The following is a 21,221-nucleotide window of genomic DNA, read 5'->3' as shown; positions in this document are numbered from 1 at the left end:
ATAAAAAAATATTCTGCTAAGTAAAGATTCTAACTACAAAATTAAAAATATATGTATTTGTTTCAAAAGCAGTGTTTTGATTACTGAATAGATTGATCCTATGAAATAGCTGATCATTAAACAAGTTTTCTGAAAATTTTGAAAACTTATGAAATCTTACCCTGCTCATGATGATGCCACTTATTTCCAACACAGACATATCCATCTTTTTACACTCGTTCCCTTCCCAGATTATTGCACTAACTCGATCAGAGGCAGGACTTGAGTTCTGAAGCCAGAATAAGTGGTTCTAAAAAGAAAAATATAAAACTATTTTCATCCACTCTTTTTTGTTTCCTCCGTTGGATTTTTTTCCCCATTTTCCAGCATCCAGGCCACATTCACCAGTGTTGGACCTCATCATTCTCTTCTCTCCTTCCCAGAGCTCATCATGCCAATGGCCACCTCCGTGATGCTCATCTCTGGTCCTTTTTTCTTCAAAAAGCCAACTTCTTACCTGGAAAGAGGCTAAACATCTGTGATGATGGGAAGTAGGATTCCATGATCTCCAACGTAGCTTCCCTGTCTAAATGTCTGGAAGTAAGGCTAAGCTTGGTGTGTTTGTGGCATGTTAAGGAGAGAAGTATTTATAGAGAGCAATGTGACTGTACTGGCGGTAGCAAGAAGTTAGGTAGGAGAGCCTCTAATAGGCCTTCCACTTTACATGAATAACTGAGGAGTTAAGCCTTTCTCTGGTCTAATCAGGACACAGAAAAGCACAGAAAACTCAAGAGGAAGCTCAAGATTAAAAAAAAAAAAAAGTACCATTTTCTTCTGCCACATAAGTTCTTATTCTTCAAGTACCAACTCAAGTCCCCTTCACCAACACAGTCAGCTCATTGTGACAAGTCTCGCTATTTTGTCCTTCTCTGAAATTAAAGACCCCTAGTGTATCAGACAAATTAGCACATAATTATATGCTATTTTTCTAGTGTCCTCTACTTATTTCCCCTATAATCATCTCGTCCTCAAACTAAATTTCTAAAAAAGGACTACATGGCGTAGATTTCTTCTCTATCTACTACAGTGCCTAGCATAATGCTGATGAGCATTTACTGATTTATTCATTGAGGATGCCAAAAAAAATATATGACACACCAACTATGTAACACGCACCACAGATACAACAGGAGGATGAGACAGATGAGGTCCCTGACATCAAGAAGTTTAAGATTTATGGAGACATGATTAAATAAAGTTACTACATGGCATGATAGGGGGAGGAAAGAGGGCTTTGGGAGCAAACGAAGAAGGCTTCCTTAGCCAAGACCTGAAAAATAAAAAGAAGTGAGCTGAAGGATCGAGTATCAGAGAAAAGAGTGTTCCAGGCAAATAAGCCAGAGGCACACGGGGAATGGTACAGCTCTGAAAAAAGTCCAGTTGAGATAAAGTGTAGTATGTGAGAGCAGGTGGGGGTATGATCAGAGATGGGATTGTATCAGTGCAAAGAGAGAAACAGAAGCAAATAATCCCAAGGGGGGGAAATAGTAGTTAAAGGATTTAAAGGGGAATAGCATCATTCGGGCTGCGGCTCTGTGGAAGAACAGACAAAGGAAGCAAACCCACAGAAGCTGCTGTAATGATCCAGATAGCCCCAAGCAGGAGAGACACAAGCAGACAGAAAGGTATTGTTCTGTGGAGTCAAGGGGATATAAGGACAGATTAGAAACATGTGGAGAAGGTGGGGTCTCCAAGGTTTCTGTCTTAGGTGTGGTTGGTGAGGGCATTCAAAAATATGGGGAATAAAAGAACAGGATAGGTAGGGGAATTGGGAAATGATGAATTCCTTTTGATACAGAGAATTCCGTATTACCCAATTATTATTATATATGCCTTAAAATTATACTGAAAATCCCCAAAGTGCAAAGGAGGTCAAGATTATCAGGATGCTATGCAGAACTACTGAGGGCTAATGTGATTTAGATGAATCTTCAGACTGAACGTAAAGGATATTTAGATTCAAACTTTGATAGCAAAATTGAAAGAAAAAAGCTTAAAGCTTTAATGAGAAAACATACATTGTTTCTGACTAGGTTTTAAAAATTGTATACATTTAATGAAGCAGGATTTTTTTCATGAAAATGCATAACCTAAATCAGTGATATCCTAGAATCAAGAAAATTCATTAATTAAACAAATGAATATCCACCATCCAGTATTTGTACATCACTGTGGAAATCTTTAGCCTAAAGAACAACAACCAAAAAAGAATCACATTGTCACCAAATATCTGAAACGTTGATTTGAGCACCACTTCTAATCATTCAATCTATCCAGCAGTGGAGAAAGCTCTCTCATGAAGTAATAATCAGTCCAGCTCCAGAAGTATTTAAGTAGAGGCCACTGATGATCTGGTGGGGATACTAAAAATAATGCTAACATCTCCTGGGTGCTTACTCTTTGCTAGACATTGTGCTAAGCACTTTATATTATCTCATTAGATATATCACAATGGTCCTATGAAGTAGTAACTATTATTACCACATGAGAATTTCTACATCAGTTGAGGGTTCAAATACCTTCTAAGCAACCTCCAATTCCAGGCTGATTTTATGATATTAATGCAAAGCCTAAAATTAAAAGCATCACTTGGTTTATACATTATTAGAGAAGCAAGCAATGCCATCTCTTAGTAATTCATGTATGACATGAAATATGTAATATAATACGAACATACGAGTTTGATGGACCATTCAAACAATCCTGCTCACATAAAATGAACATTAAGGATCATTCTAAGGAAAATGAGAAAAAAGTATTATGGACAAAAATTTAGGTTACGGCAACTCGAGAGTACTTCCCCGAGTTCTAATGCCAACATCTTCACTTTCAAATTATGCTGAATTTCCTCATCTCTAAATTAGAGATAATAATAGTATCTATCTTATACAATTATTATAAAGTCAAATGAGATAATATGGTACCCAGCACATGCAAATATATAGTACATATTGGCTATTATTACCATCACCTTTACAGACCTGCTGAAAAACATCTTCTTTGGGGTCACGTTTGGTCCCTGAGTGAAGGGTATTCACATGGGCCCCCTCACTGTCACTGGTGACAGATGACCGGCACTCTGGGCCATGCAGCAGGTCGTCCCATAGCATATCCTCAGTCTCCGAGTCATGGCGGGTGCTTTCGGAGTCTCTTCTTGACATGTTGAGGCTTCGAGAACCACCACTCATGCCAGACCTAGAGCCCTTTAAAGGAATACAGAAAACCAAAACTGTATCTTTATCTTCATTCATTTTTAAAAGCAATCATATATCTGAAATAAAATTAAGACAAATTATCTGTGGTGATGGCTGGCAAGCTTTCTTAAGTTGACCCCATGTAGTCATTTATTCACAAAGCTTCATGTTACAATTAAGACATTTTAATATGTAAATGTAAAACTGTGATGACTCTCTACCAAGCAGGACTTTAAAAGGACTTCCTCTAAGAAGTTATTGCCAAATCATGAGATTGTTCAACTCAAGTTCCCTGAGATGACAGTGACCTCTGCAAGCATATCCAGAGGAACTACCCTGGATATAGGTTATGACACACCCACAGTGTCCCCTACTCTAAATACCATGAGCGTGACTGGAGATCTAGTCATGTCCCAGGGCCTGGTCAAACCTGGAAAGGCTAGTCAGGCTGAGAAAAGGATGCCCGAAGCAGCTCTCCTGCAGTGCAAACATAAATATGCAAGTTTTTCCACAACCCCAACTGCCTTGTCAATCAAAACAAAAACCACACTACCACTAGCTACCCCGCTCACCTCTGAGTGATAATATTCCAAATGGACAACATGCCCGTTAGCTGCATGATGAGATCTGCTTCTCCCACCTCTCAGGGGTCTTTTCTCAAAACTTTGTCTTCATCAGCATCAGTGCCACTTACAAAGGAATGATGCTTAAGAATAAGCTCCATATTCCAAGTAAATATTAGGGAGCCTTCTTGTCCTCTGGGGATTGACGGAGCTCGTGTTGAGCATCATGTCATCTATGATGCCTTTAAGGTTAGAGTCAAAGTGAAATAGAGCTCCTTCCGGGGGTGAGTAGCCATATGAAAGTTGCCAGATAGGGAGACAGACAGCTGGTGGTGGGGGAAGCCAGGCAAATACAACCGCTACTTTAGGATAACTAATAAAAAAGGCAACGGATACCATTATTACTACAGTTAAGGCTATGCCTTGAACAGGGACCTGTCAGAAGGATACATTACCTGACTGAAGGCTGCTGATTCAAACTCTGACTCGGCCAGACTGTCCGAATCCCGTGTAATGTGACACCACTTGGTAGTGGTTTTCTTTACCTGTCAAAAATCAAGCCAACAAACAAAAAGAAAACACATCCCATGTCTTGTTACCATTTAATGATTTTGAAGTCAGTGCCGATACTTTCACAAACGGAAGATTACCTGAGTGTTTAGGTGCCTGGTAAGTATGGATTTTCTGTTCTTAACTTCACAGCCATTGTCACTTGAGGCTCCTTCCACACTCCTACGCAGCATCATCATCTGCGTCCGGGCTTCCCCATCCTCCTCACTCGACAGTTCGTCTGAAACCCCGTTACCCAAATGCCTAAAAGCCTCCTGCAAAGAGAACAGCAATTTCTTCACAGGGGACAGCCCAAAATACTCTAGGGAGCTGCACACATGAAAATAAGCACGTAGAAACAAAGAAACAATCAGAGGGAACCCAAACTGACCCAACCTATATATTACTTGGTCTCAATAAAGAAAAATAGTGAACTTCCTTGGAACTAAACAGCCTCACTGATGTGCTACATAGATTACGTAGAGGTTAGAAGCACAGGCTTGCATCTGAGTCACGGCCCTTCTACTTATTAGTGAAGTAACTGGAAGTGAGTAACTAAACTGAGGCCCCATTTCCGCATCTGAACAGTGATGATAATGAAAGCACCTATCTCACAGAGCTGTGAAAACAATCAGATGACTTACTACATGTAAAGCACTTAGAATAGAGCCTGGTTGCAGTAATGGTTCAAGAACATTAGCTATTTTTGTAATTTCTCTAATTTGTAATTTGTTAATTTCTCTAACAAATGAGAAAATATTTCAAGACTATAAAGTGGAAGTTTTAGAGACAGAACATCTCTGCTACACCTAGAAAACAGTTTCCTGAACCCCTACCATATTCTCACTGCATCGCTGGAATACAGCTCAGTAGCCTCTACACTGATCTGTTGATCCAGTCAACCTACCAGCCCACTGCTAAGGCTGGATCAGTAGCCAATGACATAACAGGTTCTGTTCCTAGAAAAGAATAAACTACAGTCTTCATGTGCTATTCTCTTTTGCGTGTCCCATGGCTTTACATTTCACTTACTTGTTACGACAAATTACATAAACCCATTAGTATCTATTTGATATTTCCAGTAGTCTAAGAATAGGAAAATTTTACATGGGAAAGAAAAGATTTTTATATATAGTACTCGTCTAAATCTTACCCTACGGCACTTTTCTCCATCTGAAAATTTTGCTTTCTCTCTTGTTTGCCACATTCTAATCTCTGGTTGACATTGTCTCTTCTTAATGATAGGATGCAGACAACTTGAGTCATTGTCAGTTTCAGTCCCTTTGTTACATATTAATTTTACTTTTTTAATCCTAATTTTAAAAAAAGGAAAAAAAAGATTACTAGCTTGTTTTCTGTAAGTACCATCTTTAATGAAATCATTTGCTTTTGAAGAATTCAAGTTGATCCTTGAACAACATGGGTTTGAACTGCAAGAACCACTTATTTGTGGATCTTTTAAAAAAATACAGTACAGTATTATACATGTATTTGCTCTTCCTTATGATTTTCTCGATAACATTTCTTTTTCCTCTAGCTCACTTTATATAAGAATACAGTAACATAGTACATATAACATACAAAATATATTTTTATCAACTATTCATGTTACTAGTAAGGTTTCCAGTCAACAAGCACCCTTAAGCCCTCTGTTCAAGGGTCAACTGTATATATTCTAGAAATTAAGAAAATTCAGAAATCATATTTTTCAGGCTTTAGCTTGCCTAAGGGTGTAGAAAGCCAGAATACAGATATCTCTAGTTTCCAAAGACTCGTCACAATTAATTTTGAGAGTAAGCCTCTTCTTTTCAGTTTTGCAAGCAAGTGGGTTCCAGTCTTCACTTTCCCTCTCAAACACAGTGCCAATGCCTACCTCACATCATCTGTTTATGCCATTCAGAGAATGTCTTCCCCATTCCTGTCTTTCAAAGACCAGCAATTCTTGGCTCCTTCATTATTCCTGTTGACTACTTCACCCCTGAATAATCACTCCATCTGCTGAACTGCATGGCCTTTAGTCAGCAGGTAACCACTTATGATATTTTTACACTGCTGTGATTGCATCATATTCTTATCTTCCTAATTAGATAGTAAAATCACTGAGAACAGGGATGCCCAGTAACCAGCACAACATTCAGCATAAAGAACCCAAACTAGGGATCCCTGGGTGGTGCAGCGGTTTGGCGCCTGCCTTTGGCCCAGGGCGCAATCCTGAAGACCCAGGATCGAATCCCATGTCGGGCTCCCGGTGCATGGAGCCTGCTTCTCCCTCTGCCTGTGTCTCTGCCTCTCTCTCTCTCTCTCTGACTATCATAAATAAATTAAACAAACAAACAAAAAAAGAACCCAAACTAAAGAGCGTAAGTAGGGTGCTTAGATGGCTCAGTCGGATAAGCATCTGCCTTCAGCTCAGGTCATGATCTCAGGGTCCTGGGATTGAGCCCTGTGTCGGGCTCCCTGCTCAGGGCAGGATCTACTTCTCCCTTTCTCTCTGCCCCTCCACCTCCAAATTGTGTGCTTGCTCACACATTGTCTCTAATAAATAAAATCTTTAAAGTCTCTAATAAATAAAATAGAGTGTAACCTATCTTTAGAAAAGTATGTGATTATACAGGCATTCTCCACTTTTCAAAAGTTTGCACTATATCTCTTTGCTTTTATGAAAGACTTATGTTAGGACTGGTTTTTGCTAGCCGAAAGAACTCTGAAGAGGATTTTTGCTTTTATGAAAAAAGGTGTAAGTGAAACTAGCAATCAGCTTGTTTTGCAGCAAGCCAATAAAGAAGCAGCATGCCCTCCAGTGGCAAGGGTGGCCCCTTAGCGCTCCTTCCCTGGGAGCTACCCTCTAGCATCTCAGCATTAAGCTGCCAGAGCTTTCAACTACATCTATGAGCATCCATGCTTTGTCTCAATCTCTTTTGTGCATCTGCCAGCAAGCTATGTTCTAAGGTATCAGACAATCCTAAGAGAGGTTATTTTCTTAGGTCTGAGAGGGCTCAAAAATTTTTCCATATAAATTAATGGTAATTGCTTCTTCACTTCATTCCATTTCGGCCCACAAAAGGTTTCATAGGAACACTCTACTTTTGGAAAGTGAGGGGAACATGTACTTCATCTTCAAAAAAGGAACTGCAAAAGCATTTTGTTTTTGAGTCAAAATCACCAACATATGACAAAATAAGTATTTCTTAGAGTCATACTAGTGTTGTCATGACACTGCAAAATCAAGAAGGAGATAGAATTTCTCTTGGATCCATTTCCTTTTCTGTACTACTTCCCATAAACACCAGCCTCCTGCATCCCATTTCTAAAGAGGTATCAGCTTCCACACTGAAAAACACCCAATCTTTTAAAAATTCTTTGTTCCCCTCAAGATGTTTGTCAATATGGCTTAAAATATTTACCAAGTATTTATATTTCTGTAATCATGTGGTCTAAAATACCATTAAAGATCAAACAGAATGAAACTTTTATGGTAGACTCCTGGACTTATGGATAACCTGACAGACAGTGGAGATATCTGAAGGAAGTAAATCCTTCTAGAATGCTTAAAACTCAGACCACAATTATAATATGCTTATATTGCGTTCTCCTAATTAGATTACATACTAGGTTAATACTGACATGAATATATAATCAAGTAAACGTTCCAATGTGAGACTTCCCACCTGTTGCCAAAGAGAGTACCCCAAAAACCACCAATAAAGGGAATAGATTCCAAAGTTTCTACTCCTCTGACTTTATCAGAGGAGGTATTTCCATTTTCTCGGCTCCCATCACCATTGACAGTTTTCCGTAATTTTCTACGAAAAAAAAATTTCAACAGTTTCAGGTTCAAGAACTTTCATATTTATGCCCCAAATATCACTACAGAAAATGATCCCATGGGCAGCCCCGGTGGCGCAGCGGTTTAGCACCACCTGCAGCCCGGGGTGTGATCCTGGAGACCCAGGATCGAGTCCCACATCCGGCTTCCTGCATGGAGCCTGCTTCTCCCTCTGCCTGTGTCTCTGCCTCTCTCTTCGCTCTTTCTGAATGAATAAATAAATAAATTAAAAAAAAAAAAAAGAAAGAAAATGATCCCAGTGGGCTACAATGTGAAATGAAGTATAGTGAACTTCATATAATGAGAATAAATCATGCAAGAATGTTTCTGACTGAAGGTTAAAACTGGGTTCCAAACCAAACTCCTATGCTATCATTGTGTTCAATATTTCAAGAAATGGAACTGATATTCCAAAATATTACTAGAAAAAAATTTTCACACATATGACCAAAAGTCTTTTCAGGAACACTCAAATGCCACCAGCAGAAGGAACAATTCCTTTAAATATGGATGTCAGAAATCTGTATGCATTGGGCACACTTCAGCAGAGAACACAAAATACACCAAATGATCACTTTGCATTGATACTTTAAGCAGTTAAAAGATCTCTTATAAATCACCGAGATACACCACATGTGATTTCCTTAGAAATCATTCAATTGAACAGAATTTTCAAGGAACCCTTTAAAAACATTTTTTTGAAAATAACATTCAAAAATAAGAATAAATGTGTTGAAATTCATTGTACCAAATGAAAAAAATCTTCTTGAGTAACTGTTTAGGGGGAAAAATCTATATATATTCTGAGAGATGATAATATAACTTTTGGAAGGTAATAGACCTACATTTAACTAAAAAAAAACCTTTGACAGTTCCAAAACCACACACATAACTAACGAAAACATGAAGTGAAGTCATTGTGTAGAAAAGTCAAATTCATCTCTGTTAAAAGCTTAGAACACTTTGAAATCATTCTTATTATTTACCATTAAAAAAAGGTAAATATATAAAAAAAAGGTAAATATCTTACTAGCACTAATACAATGTACTAACATCCTTGTTTATACAGTGAATTTTCACCAAATTTTGATTGAGACTGTAGTTTGAAGAAGGTTTTCAAAGTCACTATTTAAGGTAAATTTTAACAAAGGACAATACAGCATCACAGATTTTTTTTTTCCAGATTTTTCTTTTTAAACAACCATTCTTAATGACAAAATCCCACCTGGGATTGAGAGGTCATGATGGTTTCTTAGCATCAGAAAGAAAAGTGAAAGCTAAACGATAATTGAAAAGACACACAAAACAGGAAGATTTTTCATTGTTTTCATTAAGGATTTTGTAAATCTGTACCATGCCCCTCCCAGAAAATACCCAACTAGAAGTGTAATTTCTCATCTTACCTTCTTCTCCGATTTCCATTGTTTCCCGATGGTCTTGTTATCTGAGTCGACACAATTTGACAGTGGACAGTCCCCATGAGTAACATAAGGCACAGGGGTCCAAGGACTTCACTTACATTCACAATAGGCATCAGAATATATAACACGAGTGCTATAACTGAAAGGAAGAGGTTTCAAAATGTAAAACAGCAAGGCCCATCTTTATATCCTGGCAACTGCATACACTATTGCTACAAAAATCTATCGATGTAAAAAGTACAAGGGAAAAGGCACATCATTTTCTATAGTACAAGCCTCTTGCTGCACATCAGTTGAGTGAAAACTGAAGCCTTAGGCCACAGAGAAAGAGAAGGATGATGCATTTGAAGGATTTGCTTTCCTGGTATTATAATAATCTAGATATTTCAAAAGGCCCTCCACCACAAAACAGCTGGTGATACATATGCTGTATGATACATATACTATAATGTGCTGTTCTGCTCAGAGGACAGTATTTTCCACGGCCCACACTTATACGGGTGGCAATCAGCAAAGCTGGGATTTGAACCCCAGCACCTGGGCTCCAGAGTCCCTACTCTTAACTACTCTGCTTTACTGCCTCTTCATATATGTATATGAACTGTCCAAAAAAAAGTAAGTGGTGAAAGAAATAGAAAAACATTAAAGATTGCATCCAAAAGTTCCAGATACAACTTAGCAGATCACTTCTTTCAGACTTTAACATAAAGATAATTCTCGTGCTATACAAACTATTCCTACATGGAGAAAAAAGCTAGCAAATTCATTTCGTGCCTTACTACCCTATCACCTAAATATAACATGATAGCACCAAAACCATAAACAGACCTTGCTGGCTTGTGAATGTGGTTATAATTTACTACTGAAAAGCAAGCAACATGAATGGATTTTCCTCTACTTGGCTCACTGCTATAAGTAGCACATAATGGGCATAAGTAGCACATAATGGGCATTTATATTTGTTGAATGAGTAATTGAAATACTATCAAAGTAAATTTGAATAATTCGCCAACACCATGCAGGGTTTATGCTTGAAGGAAAAATCTATCTCTGCAGCTAGATAGAATAGTACATGTACAGACATGGTAGGTACTTACATATTTGTTGACTGAAATGATTTAATCTAATAATTTAATAACATGTAATTTAAATCACACATAATACAAATCGTCTCAATTGACAATTGTGTTAAAGGCCTTTGTCTCTGATCCCTGGGAGGTAACCTCTAAATCCTTGGACTTTCTCAAGTGGATGGAAGTATCTTTGTTATTCACAGTGGGCCCCTTGGACCAAACCTGATAGTTTATTTATTTTTTTTTTTTTTAATTTTTATTTATTTATGATAGTCACACACACACAGAGAGAGAGAGGCAGAGACACAGGCAGAGGGAGAAGCAGGCTCCATGCACCGGGAGCCTGACGTGGGATTCGATCCCGGGTCTCCAGGATCGCGCCCTGGGCCAAAGGCAGGCGCCAAACCGCTGCGCCACCCAGGGATCCCCAAACCTGATAGTTTATGCCAATGAAGTAACTATGGATAGGGGTAGTCATACCAGAAAAACCAACCATGTGACTAGAGGGTTGAGTCTTTGAGCCACATTGCATCAGCCTGACCTCTGGGTGGGGAGGAGAGCTGAAGACTAAGTTGGCTACTTAGCCAATGACTCAACTGGTTATGCCTATATAATAAACTCTCAGTAAAAATTCTGGATTACAAAGCTTGGGTGAGCATTCCTGATGGGCAATAGCCTGTTAGTATTACTGCTACCCATCATGGTGGAAAGGGTACCATATCCCTGAGGATGATGCAAACTTCCTGTTTGGAATCCTTCCAAACTATGCATCTCTTCTAATTCATATAATAAAACTTTTAGTATAATAAAACTGTAAGTAGAGCACTTTCCTGAGTTCTGGGAGTCATTCTATGAATTATCAAAGGGATCAGTACAGGACCCTCAAAACTGTAGCCAGTGGGTCAGAAGTAAGGGTAGCCCTGGGGACTTCCAAAGTGAGGCTGGTATCTGAAGTGAGGGGAGTCTTACAAAGGACTGTACCTTTAACTTGTGAGTTTGGCCAACTCCTATATAGTGAAAAAGCATTCCATAAAAGTCAACATTTGTTCCTGATTTGTGATTAATCTTAAATGTCAATCTCTTCTAAAATACTAGGAATATAAAAATATGTCCCTAATATACTAAAGAGTAAGTCAACACACATCACACTAATGAAGACACTCTTAATCAGAAACAAAAGGATGACCATTTTTACTGTTATTATTTAATGCTGCTCTGAAAATGTTGACTAATTCAATTATAGTAAGTGAAATTTATGAAAAAGGAGGAGACCAGACTTTCATTATTTGCTTACAAAGTGATTGTATAATTAGAAATGTGAGGCAAGCACTGAAAAACTATTGAAATTAATAAGGGTTTAATAAAGTGATTGATTATAACAATTTTAAACATAGACTAATAGCTTTCAAATGTAACAGCACTAACCAGTTGAAATTTATAAAACAAAAAGTGTCATATCTGCAGCAGCAACAAAAATAAAAATATAAATATTTTACTTTAATATGGAAGCACTGAAGTGTCCATTTGATGGATGAATGTATAAAAAATATGGGATACACATATAATGGAGTCTTATTTACTCTTAAAATGGAAGGAAATGCACATGCTATATATATATGGATGAACCTTGATAACATTAGGCTAAAGGAAATAAGCCAGGCTCAAAAGGACAAATACTGCATGGTTCCACTCACATGAGGTATCTAGAGCAGTCAAATTCACAGAGAAAGAAAACAGAATGGTTGCTAGTGTCCTGTGCTTGGGGGAGAATTGGGGAATTATTGTTTTATAGGTATGGGGTTTCAGTTTGGAAAGATGAAAAAAGTTCTGGAGATGGATGGTAGTGATGGTTGCATAGCAATGTAAATGGACTTAATGCCACTGACTGTATACTTAAAAATGATGAAGATGGTACATTATATGTTATGTACTTTTTATCACAATAACAATTTTTGAGTTTAAGAAGATCTAAGTAGACCTCATAAGAAATAAAAATCCTACAAAGCTTTACTGATATAACAGAAGACTTGATTAAAAGGTGAGATAAAGGGATCCCTGGGTGGCGCAGCGGTTTGGCGCCTGCCTTTGGCCCAGGGCGCGATCCTGGAGACCCGGGATCGAGTCCCACGTCGGGCTCCCTGCATGGAGCCTGCTTCTCCCTCTGCCTGTGTCTCTGCCTCTCTCTCTCTCTCTCTCTGTGACTATCATGAATAAATAAATAAAATCTTAAAAAAAAAAAATAAAAGGTGAGATAAATCATTTTCTCCCCATCCCCCTCCACAAATAGATCGATGTCTTCATGGGAAGGGCAAGATTCTAATTCCAAAGTATTTTTTTTGTTTTGATTAGGATAAAATAATTCTATGTTATTTTGAAAAAATAAGTAAAAAACACGTAAGAAAATATTGAAAAAGCAGAATACTAGAGGAATACTTTATATATTAAACAAGTATAGCAATTAAAGAAATGTGGTACATATATGAGAATAACCAAACTGATGGTATAGAATATGTGTTTAGAAATAGGCCATGATGTATATGAAAATTTAATATATATAACTTAATGTATCCCAACAAGGAAGAAAGAAATTCTTTAATAACAAACATATGGAAAAATATTTAACTTCACCTTTACAAGCTACCCAAAAATGCAGACTAAATAAGCAAAACAATTTTTTGTATATCCAATTAGATAACAATCTTTAAAATTATAATAATGCTGGTCAGACTGTGGTAAAACAGGCACTCTCAACCACTACTTTCCAAAAGAAGTATGCCACTAGCAATTTCATTTTATGTACTAAGATCCTTATAATGTTTATATTCTTTTATCTCTTAATTCTATTTCGGAGAATAAATTCTAAGGAAATAACATAAAATATGGAAAATTTTGTTCACAATGTCATTATTAATAGGGGAAAAATACCCAGGAACAATCTAAATGCTCACAAAATGGGAACAGTTATGTAAATTATAGTACTTTTATACAGTGGAATATTAAGTAGCTGTAAAAATGATTTATGGTGAATCCATATGAGAGACTCATACAGACATGAAAATGATCATTTTAAATGATGGTGTATCCATGTGATGGAATATTATGCAGCCAGTAAAATGACAGCTAGTTAATTACAATTAAATAAAACTAAAAATTCAGTTCCTTATTCACACTAACCACATTACAAGTACTCAACAGCCACCTATGACTGGGTAGTACAGACACAGAATGTTTCTATCATCACAGAAAATCTGTTGGGACAGCACTGTCACAACTTTAGAAAATTAAAGAGATTTGTAAATTCATACACTTATCTTTCCCTCTAAAACTTAACCCCCCAAAACCAATGCAGATAAAAGAAAACAAAAATCGCCCCAAATCCTTCCACCCCAACTCAACCTTAACCTAACTCTGTTTTTTTTTTATTTTTTTATTTTTATTTATTCATGATAGGCACACAGTGAGAGAGAGAGAGGCAGAGACACAGGCAGAGGGAGAAGCAGGCTCCATGCACCAGGAGCCTGACGTGGGACTCGATCCCGGATCTCCAGGACCGCGCCCTGGGCCAAAGGCAGGCGTCAAACCGCTGCGCCACCCAGGGATCCCACCTAACTCTGTTCTAATTCATGTCTTTTTGCTCACATATTACCATAGTGTATACGTGGTCCCATTTCAAAAAGTATTCCCGGGAGGCAGTAGCCACAAAGTGGTAAAGAGAATGTGCTGGGTTCCCTGCACATAGTGAGAAGTGAAAAGCCAACATCACGTAATTGTGTAATACAGAGATTATAATAGATTCCTGGGGAATGGCAGGACTATTTAGAAAGTATAGATAGGGATGGCCTCCTGGGCAAATTCCATCTGTGCTCAGATCCTAAAGATTAAAAAGAAGATAGTCATGTGAAAAGCCTGAAGATTGTTTCAAACAGAAGGAAGAACTCTATGCAAAGCACAGATAAAGGGCCATTATGCCTACAGCAGGCAAGGAGGAGAGCCATAAAATGGACTTTGGGCAGGTCAGCAGGGAAGAGATTATGTAGGGTGCTGAAGGCTGTGGTGAGGAGTCTGTATTTTAATCCAAGGCAATAAGAAGTCTCTCAAGGGTTTTAAGCAGGAAAATGGCATGATATAGGTTCCACTGTAAAATATTTCTGTGAAAAGAATGGTTGGGAGAAAGGAGGCTCAAAGTAGATTATTCCAGTGGTCTAGGCAAAGTGATGTTGATGTTGTGGACCATGATGGGGGAAAAAAAAAATCCAGAGTTCCATGTTAGATATGATAGGTTCAAGATACCTATTAAATTTTTATAGAGAAATGCCAAAAGCAGGCAATTAGATTTATGAGTCTGAAGTTCAGAAGAGAGGTCTGGCCTGAAGATAGAAATTTGAGAATCACCAGTTTATCAGCTATATTTAAAAATGGGGTTTGATGATAGTATGGAGAGAAGAGAACCCAGGATCTAACCTTGAGGTAATCCAATATTCAAAGGTCACACAGAAGAAAAGATTAAAAAGGCCTGGTCAATGAAACAGGTGGAAAGAAATTCAAGAGAGATGAGTTAGACAATTATGTTTGCTCTCTGTGAGCAAATAAATCTAAGATGATCTCCAAATGGTGTACATCCCTTCATTTCTTTGCACTTTAAACTCTCAAATGAAAGGGTAAACATAAGAACAGTAAGGTCTGCATTATCTAATAGCAAAAATAGCAAAAAGAAACTGTCAATAATTTATTCCACCCTTATAATTACCTTGCATGAGGTAAAGCAGTAGCAGCCAAACAAAGATTCTTAAGGAGGTAACCTGAATCCACCAGTTGCTGAACAATGGAAAAAATACAACTCGAACGAGCCCCTTCCGAGTCAGAGATGTCCATGGAATTTCAGGTTTGGCTTTGGCAAATGTTGAGCCTTTAAATATACAATAAAACAGAACATCAAACATTTACATCTACTGTACTAATGCCCACTTGTAACGCTGTCTTAAAAACAGCTGAGAGCAAAAATCACCACATAACCTATTCAGTTAAAAAGAACCCTCTTAGATGTTCATTGAATCTGATAACTTCTTGCCTCAATCACTGGGACAGGAGCTCAACATAAGTCAGGCTGACTCGAAAGCTATGATATATGTTTTTCTCAATTACACAATAGCAGTTTCCAAGTTCATCCCTCATTCACTCTAATAGAAACCATGCCGGGGATCCCTGGGTGGCGCAGCGGTTTAGCGCCTGCCTTTGGCCCAGGGCGCAATCCTGGAGTCCTGGGATCAAGTCCCACATTGGCCTCCCGGTGCATGGAGCCTGCTTCTCCCTCTGCCTGTGTCTCTGCCTGTCTCTCTCTCTCTCTCTCTCTGTGACCATCATAAAAAAAAAAAAAAAAAAAAAAAAAAGAAACCATGCCATTTATACAGCCACCCAGCACCCCCCAAAAAAGGGAAAAAAATCCTAAGGCCTGAATGATGAGGGACAAATATTCCCTTTGGAAATTAGAGTATATTGTCATATAGGGAAGACATCTAAAAAGAATCTCTAGCACCACTATGAAATAATGCAATAAAAAACATAAGAAACTAACTTTATTATTTTTTTTTTTTTTTAGAAACTAACTTTAGAACTCACCTCTGATTAAGTCAACGTCAATCAAGTCTGGTTTTATGTGACCCATCTTTTTTGGTTTGTTTTTGAAGCCCTAGTATAAAACAAAACCAGAGGTAAGGTTAAAAAGCCTTTTTAAATAAAAAAGGTAAATTTAAACATTTCTTTTTCTCTATATCTGACTCCCTTTTACTGGGGACACTTTAATCCTAATGTTCCTTAAAAGAATTTATCATTAAAGTTCTGGTTTTTAGTTTATCAAGTAATGCAAGAACATACTTTTATCACTTTTTAAAATGATCCAATAATGCCAAAAGATCAGGAAGTATAAAATAATAATCTCCTATTCCCCTTTCCTCTCCTCCTGGTTTCATTCATTAAAAACAAATAACTATAATTTTTTTTAAACCTGTTTCTCATGGTATTTACTTCCATACTGTTTTTTTTTTTTTTTTTTTTTTTAAGTCAGCTCCACATGCAGCATGGAGCCCAACATGGGCTTGAACTCCCAACCTTGAGACCAAGACCTAAGCTGAGATCAAGAGTCAGACACTTAACTGACTGAGCCACCTGGGCACCCCTACTTCTATACTTCTAAATAAGATGCTACGTTTTTACTGCCATTTTTTAATTCATTGATTTTAGAATAATCTATTGACTCCTAATACATAAGCATATGAGAATTTAGGTCTCTTATACAAGCCCACATCATAACTTCCACCCCCAAAACATATATCCCTACAACAGTTATTAACTTTTGATAAATCAGTAATCAGTGGTACGGTGTGATCACTAGGAAATATTATTCCCTGTAAGCCATATTTTATATTCTCTTAATTTATTCTACAGAGTCAGTTAAAATATTTATCATTTTTCAAATACTCAAATGCCAGAAAATGGAGTCCTTTTTTTCTAAAAAAAAAAAAAAAAAAAAAAAAAATTCCTAGAAATGCCCTTCCCAGAAACTTCTATCTTCCTGCAGCAATCAGACTGGCTATCAGACTGGCTGCCCCCTGAGTACAGCTAGCTGTAGTGTAGGACTTCTCACTATCACCCTGACCACTCCCTTCACCTCTGCGGTGAATCTCTAGCTTCTATATCCCATGACTTCCTGGAGCACATCCTTCAGAAGCTTCCTGAGAAAGGGGTCACAGAAAGTAACCTTTTTAAGCCTTGCATATCTGAAAATGAATTCATTTTACCCTTATGCCTAGTTAAAGGTTACACTAAGGTGTAGAATTCTAAGTTGTTAATAATTTTCTGTCAGGAATTAAGACATTGTTCTACTATTTTCTAGCTTCCAGTGTTGCCATTGCAAACTCCAGTGCCTTTCTGATTCCTTTTTGTTTGAGTGTGAATTGTTCCTTTCCTCTGAATCTTCACTTTATTCATGCTGTCCAGAAAGTTCATAATGATATGCCTTGATATGAGTTTTTACATCCATTGTGCTGAGAATCCCTTCTACATGGAAATCCGTGTTTTTTGGCTTTAGGGAAGTTTTCTTATAATAATTATATTTCTTCCCTTCTTAACTTTCTCACCTATTTTCTACCTCTTTTGTCTTTTTGTTCTGCTTTCTGGAAATTTCCTCAAACTCTTCTATTAAATTTTTCATTTTGATTCTTTGGGTTCATTTCCTTCTATTTTCTTTTTATGTTGGAGGGTTTATTCAAATACCTAGTCATCACTGGCTGTTTTTTTTTTTTTATATATATTAGAATGAAGTGCTGAAAATCTGATGGGCTCAGTATTCTACTTCAAAGTATATATCCAAGACAAATGTGTATTTCACTAAATAATGTGTACAACATGTTCATGGAGGAATTATCTATAAGGGCTCCAAACTGGAAACTACCCAGCAACATCAAATGGATGTTGCCCATCAACAGAATGCATAAATAACTATGGTGTTGTACTGAATAAACTATAATTACACAACATGAATGAATCTCACAAACATAATACAGAACAAAAGAAATTAGACTCAAAGGTGTATATAAGGTATAATTTCATTTATATAAAGTTCAAAAAGGCAAAATTAATCTACAGCACTAGTGCTTGCGATACTGGTTTATCTCTGTTGGTAGCACTGACAGGAAGAGTATATGAGGAAAGCTTCTATGGTACTGCTAATTATCCATCTCTTAATCTTAGTGCTGGTTACACGGTTATGTTCAGTTTGAGAAAATTCCTCAAACTTTGCACTTAAAGCTTTGTTCTGTGTAAGTATATCCATATTTACTGAACACGTTTTACTTCAATAGAAAGTTTTTAAAATTTATTGGAAGCTCTGTGTATATGAGCACAGCTTACAGACTTGGGATTTCACTGCAGAGTAATCAACCAGCTTGAGGGGATTACTAAATGTCAGTATCTGGAGGGATTTTTTTCTGGGTCATTCCAGGCTCTTCGAAGAATTTTCCAGTGTTTTCCTTGGTTGCGGGTTAGGAAGGGTAAAGATTTCTGTGGTGGAAGGTTTAAGATTAAATCAAGGGGCTCACAATTCTGCTTTTAGCATGATTCTTGCCTGTCCTTCACTGTCCACAGACCCTTCTCCAACGAATTTTCTCAGAAGAAATATCACCAGTCTCCTTCCGAAGGGCACTGTTGCAGGTCTTTAAGGGTCCAACCTCTCTGTATAACAAAGTTCATCAAATCTCCTATTTAACTGCCTCACATGGAACTTAGAGCATTCAAGTCCTCTGCCTCTCTGAGGAGTTGTGAAGGGCAAACAACATTTCTCCTGGCTCCCCTAACACTCTCATCCATTTATTCATTGTCTTTTTTTTAAAAAAGATTTTATTTATTTATTTATTTATTTATTTATTTATTTATTTATTCATTCATTCATTCATTCATTCATTCATTCATTCATTCATTCATGAGAGACACACAGAGAGAGGCAGAGACACAGGCAGAGGGAAAAGCAGGCTCCCTGTGGGGAACCCAATGTGGAACTCCATCCCAGGACCCCGGGATCACAACCTGAGCCAAAGGCAGACTCTCAACCACTGAGCCACCCAAGAGCCCCCATTTTTCATCTTTTAAACATGTGTTGATTCCTAATCTACTGAGATCTTCTTCCTCAATCTTTTTCCTTGACTTTGTGGACATACCCATTTTATACAACCTCTTTATGAATTCCTTTCATGTAATTTAGTGGTAACTCAGAAAGAAGAGATTATTATAAATGTGTGCGGCCAATCTATCACATTTAACCAAAAATCTAGTCATAATTTTTTTTTTTTCATGACATGAAGAATCCTTTCAGGGCCTTTATCTTCTAGCACTTCAACTTAAAGGAGCTTAATTTGTGATGTTATTAGGTATTCATTTTTCTTTTTTTTTTTCATTTTTCTTAAAAGATAAAAATGCATGAGCTTTCACAGAGTACGTTTTACATCTCCAAGTTTCTTAAATTAATCATTGTTGCTCCCAAAGGGTGGCACTTACTCAATTTTATTAACATCTAGATAATGGTTTTCACAGGGAAAAGCCAGGGTTTAAAAATCATAACTTTGCTGGGTATTATGAATCAAAAGTAAGTTTGTGAATTATCTTTTGTGTTTCAAACTCCTGGTTTGCCTAACAGTTTTGTTTCACTACTATCAGTAAATAAAACTTTTTAAAAATGAATTTTAATTTCATACTCAATCAACATGTGTAAATGCTAATTAAGCTTTTAAAATTAGGTATTTAAGCATTAAAGTAAAAATTAAAGGTTACAGCCATTTGCTATTTCCCTATTTCAGACATTGAGCCAGTATTGATCATTAGCTCTGTTTAACTAAATAGATGTAGCCAAATAATTTCTCTCAAGTGGATCCTATGTTTCTATCTAATTCAACTACAAACTAAAGATTTTACAGAAAAATGTTCTAAAACCCTAAATGTGATAAAAGTAAACCTAAAGAGGAATCAAAATTTGAAAATTAGACATTTCAAGGAAAAAAAATAATCCTTTGAAAACTTACACACTAACTTTTGAAATATGCATTATATCCATGAGAGTAACAATTATCTTGGCTACATACAAAATCAGAAATTAAAACTTTAAAAATAAAAATATCGCTGTATTATATATATATATATATATATATATTTTTTTTTTTTTTTTTTTTTTTTTTGCTGTATTATATTCTAACAGACAAAGACCTTGTGGGCTTTTATTTCCTTCAAATGAATACCCAGAAAAGGGATGGCTGGATCAAATGGTAGTTCTATTTTTCATTTTTTTAAAGCCTTCATACTGTTTTCCATAATGGTTTACCAATTTACATTCCCACCAGTGGTATGTAAAGGCTCTCTTTTCTTTACATTCTCACCAACACTTACTATCTTTTGTCTTTCTTTAAAGAGTCATCCTGACAGGTCTGAGGTGATATCTCACTGTAGTTTGGGTTCATACTTCCCTGATTATTAGTGATGTTAAGCACCTTTTCATATACCTATTGGGTATATCTTCTTTGGAAAAGAAAAGTATAGCTCAAGTCCAATGTTTCCTTGTGGATTTTCTGTCTGGATGATCTATCCATTGTTGAAAGTGGAGTTACTAAAGCCCCCAATGACTATTGACTATTGTATCACTGTCTATTTTTCCCTTTAGGTCTGTTTATATTTGCTTTATATATATATTTGGGTGCTCCTACATTGGGTTTTTAAATATATATATTTTAAAGATTTTATTCATTTATTCATGAGAGACACAGAGAGAGAGGCAGAGACACAGGCAGAGGGAGAAGCAGGCTCCATGCAGGGAGCTTAACATGGGACTCAATCCTGGGTCTCCAGGATCACACCCCAGGCTGAACGCGGCACTAAACTGCTGAGCCACCCAGGCTGCCCAGGTGCATAAATATTTACAGATGGTATATTCTCCTTTGTTTTCTTTCTTGTTCTGATAGTTTGTTTTTAGTATACAGAAATGCAACATATTTTTATATACTGATTTTGTATCCTGTGAC

General features: G+C 37.0%; 1 protein-coding gene and 1 long non-coding RNA gene across 9 annotated transcripts in view; one reads left to right on the top strand and one right to left on the bottom strand.

Annotated features, from left to right (window-relative positions):
* Nucleotides 1–878, top strand: part of LOC140601158 (uncharacterized) — a 42,577-nt gene extending 41,699 nt beyond the window's left edge. For all 4 annotated transcript variants that reach the window (XR_012004205.1, XR_012004202.1, XR_012004203.1 and 1 more), the window contains one exon: nucleotides 423–878. This is a non-coding gene — a long non-coding RNA (uncharacterized lncRNA). The remainder of the gene's footprint in view (nucleotides 1–422) is intronic.
* PHTF1 (putative homeodomain transcription factor 1) overlaps nucleotides 1–21,221 on the bottom strand; it is a 43,951-nt gene that overhangs the window by 8,575 nt on the left and 14,155 nt on the right. For 4 of the 5 annotated variants that reach the window (XM_072769735.1, XM_072769731.1, XM_072769732.1 and 1 more), the window contains exons 4-12: nucleotides 16,282–16,351; nucleotides 15,413–15,571; nucleotides 9,575–9,731; nucleotides 8,014–8,148; nucleotides 5,499–5,658; nucleotides 4,447–4,620; nucleotides 4,252–4,341; nucleotides 3,021–3,242; nucleotides 161–289 (exon numbers count right to left, since the gene is read on the bottom strand). In XM_072769735.1, the coding sequence (XP_072625836.1) occupies nucleotides 161–289; nucleotides 3,021–3,242; nucleotides 4,252–4,341; nucleotides 4,447–4,620; nucleotides 5,499–5,658; nucleotides 8,014–8,148; nucleotides 9,575–9,731; nucleotides 15,413–15,571; nucleotides 16,282–16,351 (1,296 nt within the window). The remainder of the gene's footprint in view (nucleotides 1–160; nucleotides 290–3,020; nucleotides 3,243–4,251; nucleotides 4,342–4,446; nucleotides 4,621–5,498; nucleotides 5,659–8,013; nucleotides 8,149–9,574; nucleotides 9,732–15,412; nucleotides 15,572–16,281; nucleotides 16,352–21,221) is intronic. The other variant, XM_072769734.1, reaches the window with a different exon arrangement.

This window comes from Canis lupus, chromosome 12, assembly GCF_048164855.1.
Source record: "Canis lupus baileyi chromosome 12, mCanLup2.hap1, whole genome shotgun sequence".
Lineage (NCBI taxonomy): Eukaryota > Metazoa > Chordata > Mammalia > Carnivora > Canidae > Canis > Canis lupus.
This window is presented reverse-complemented; position numbering and strand designations above follow the sequence as displayed.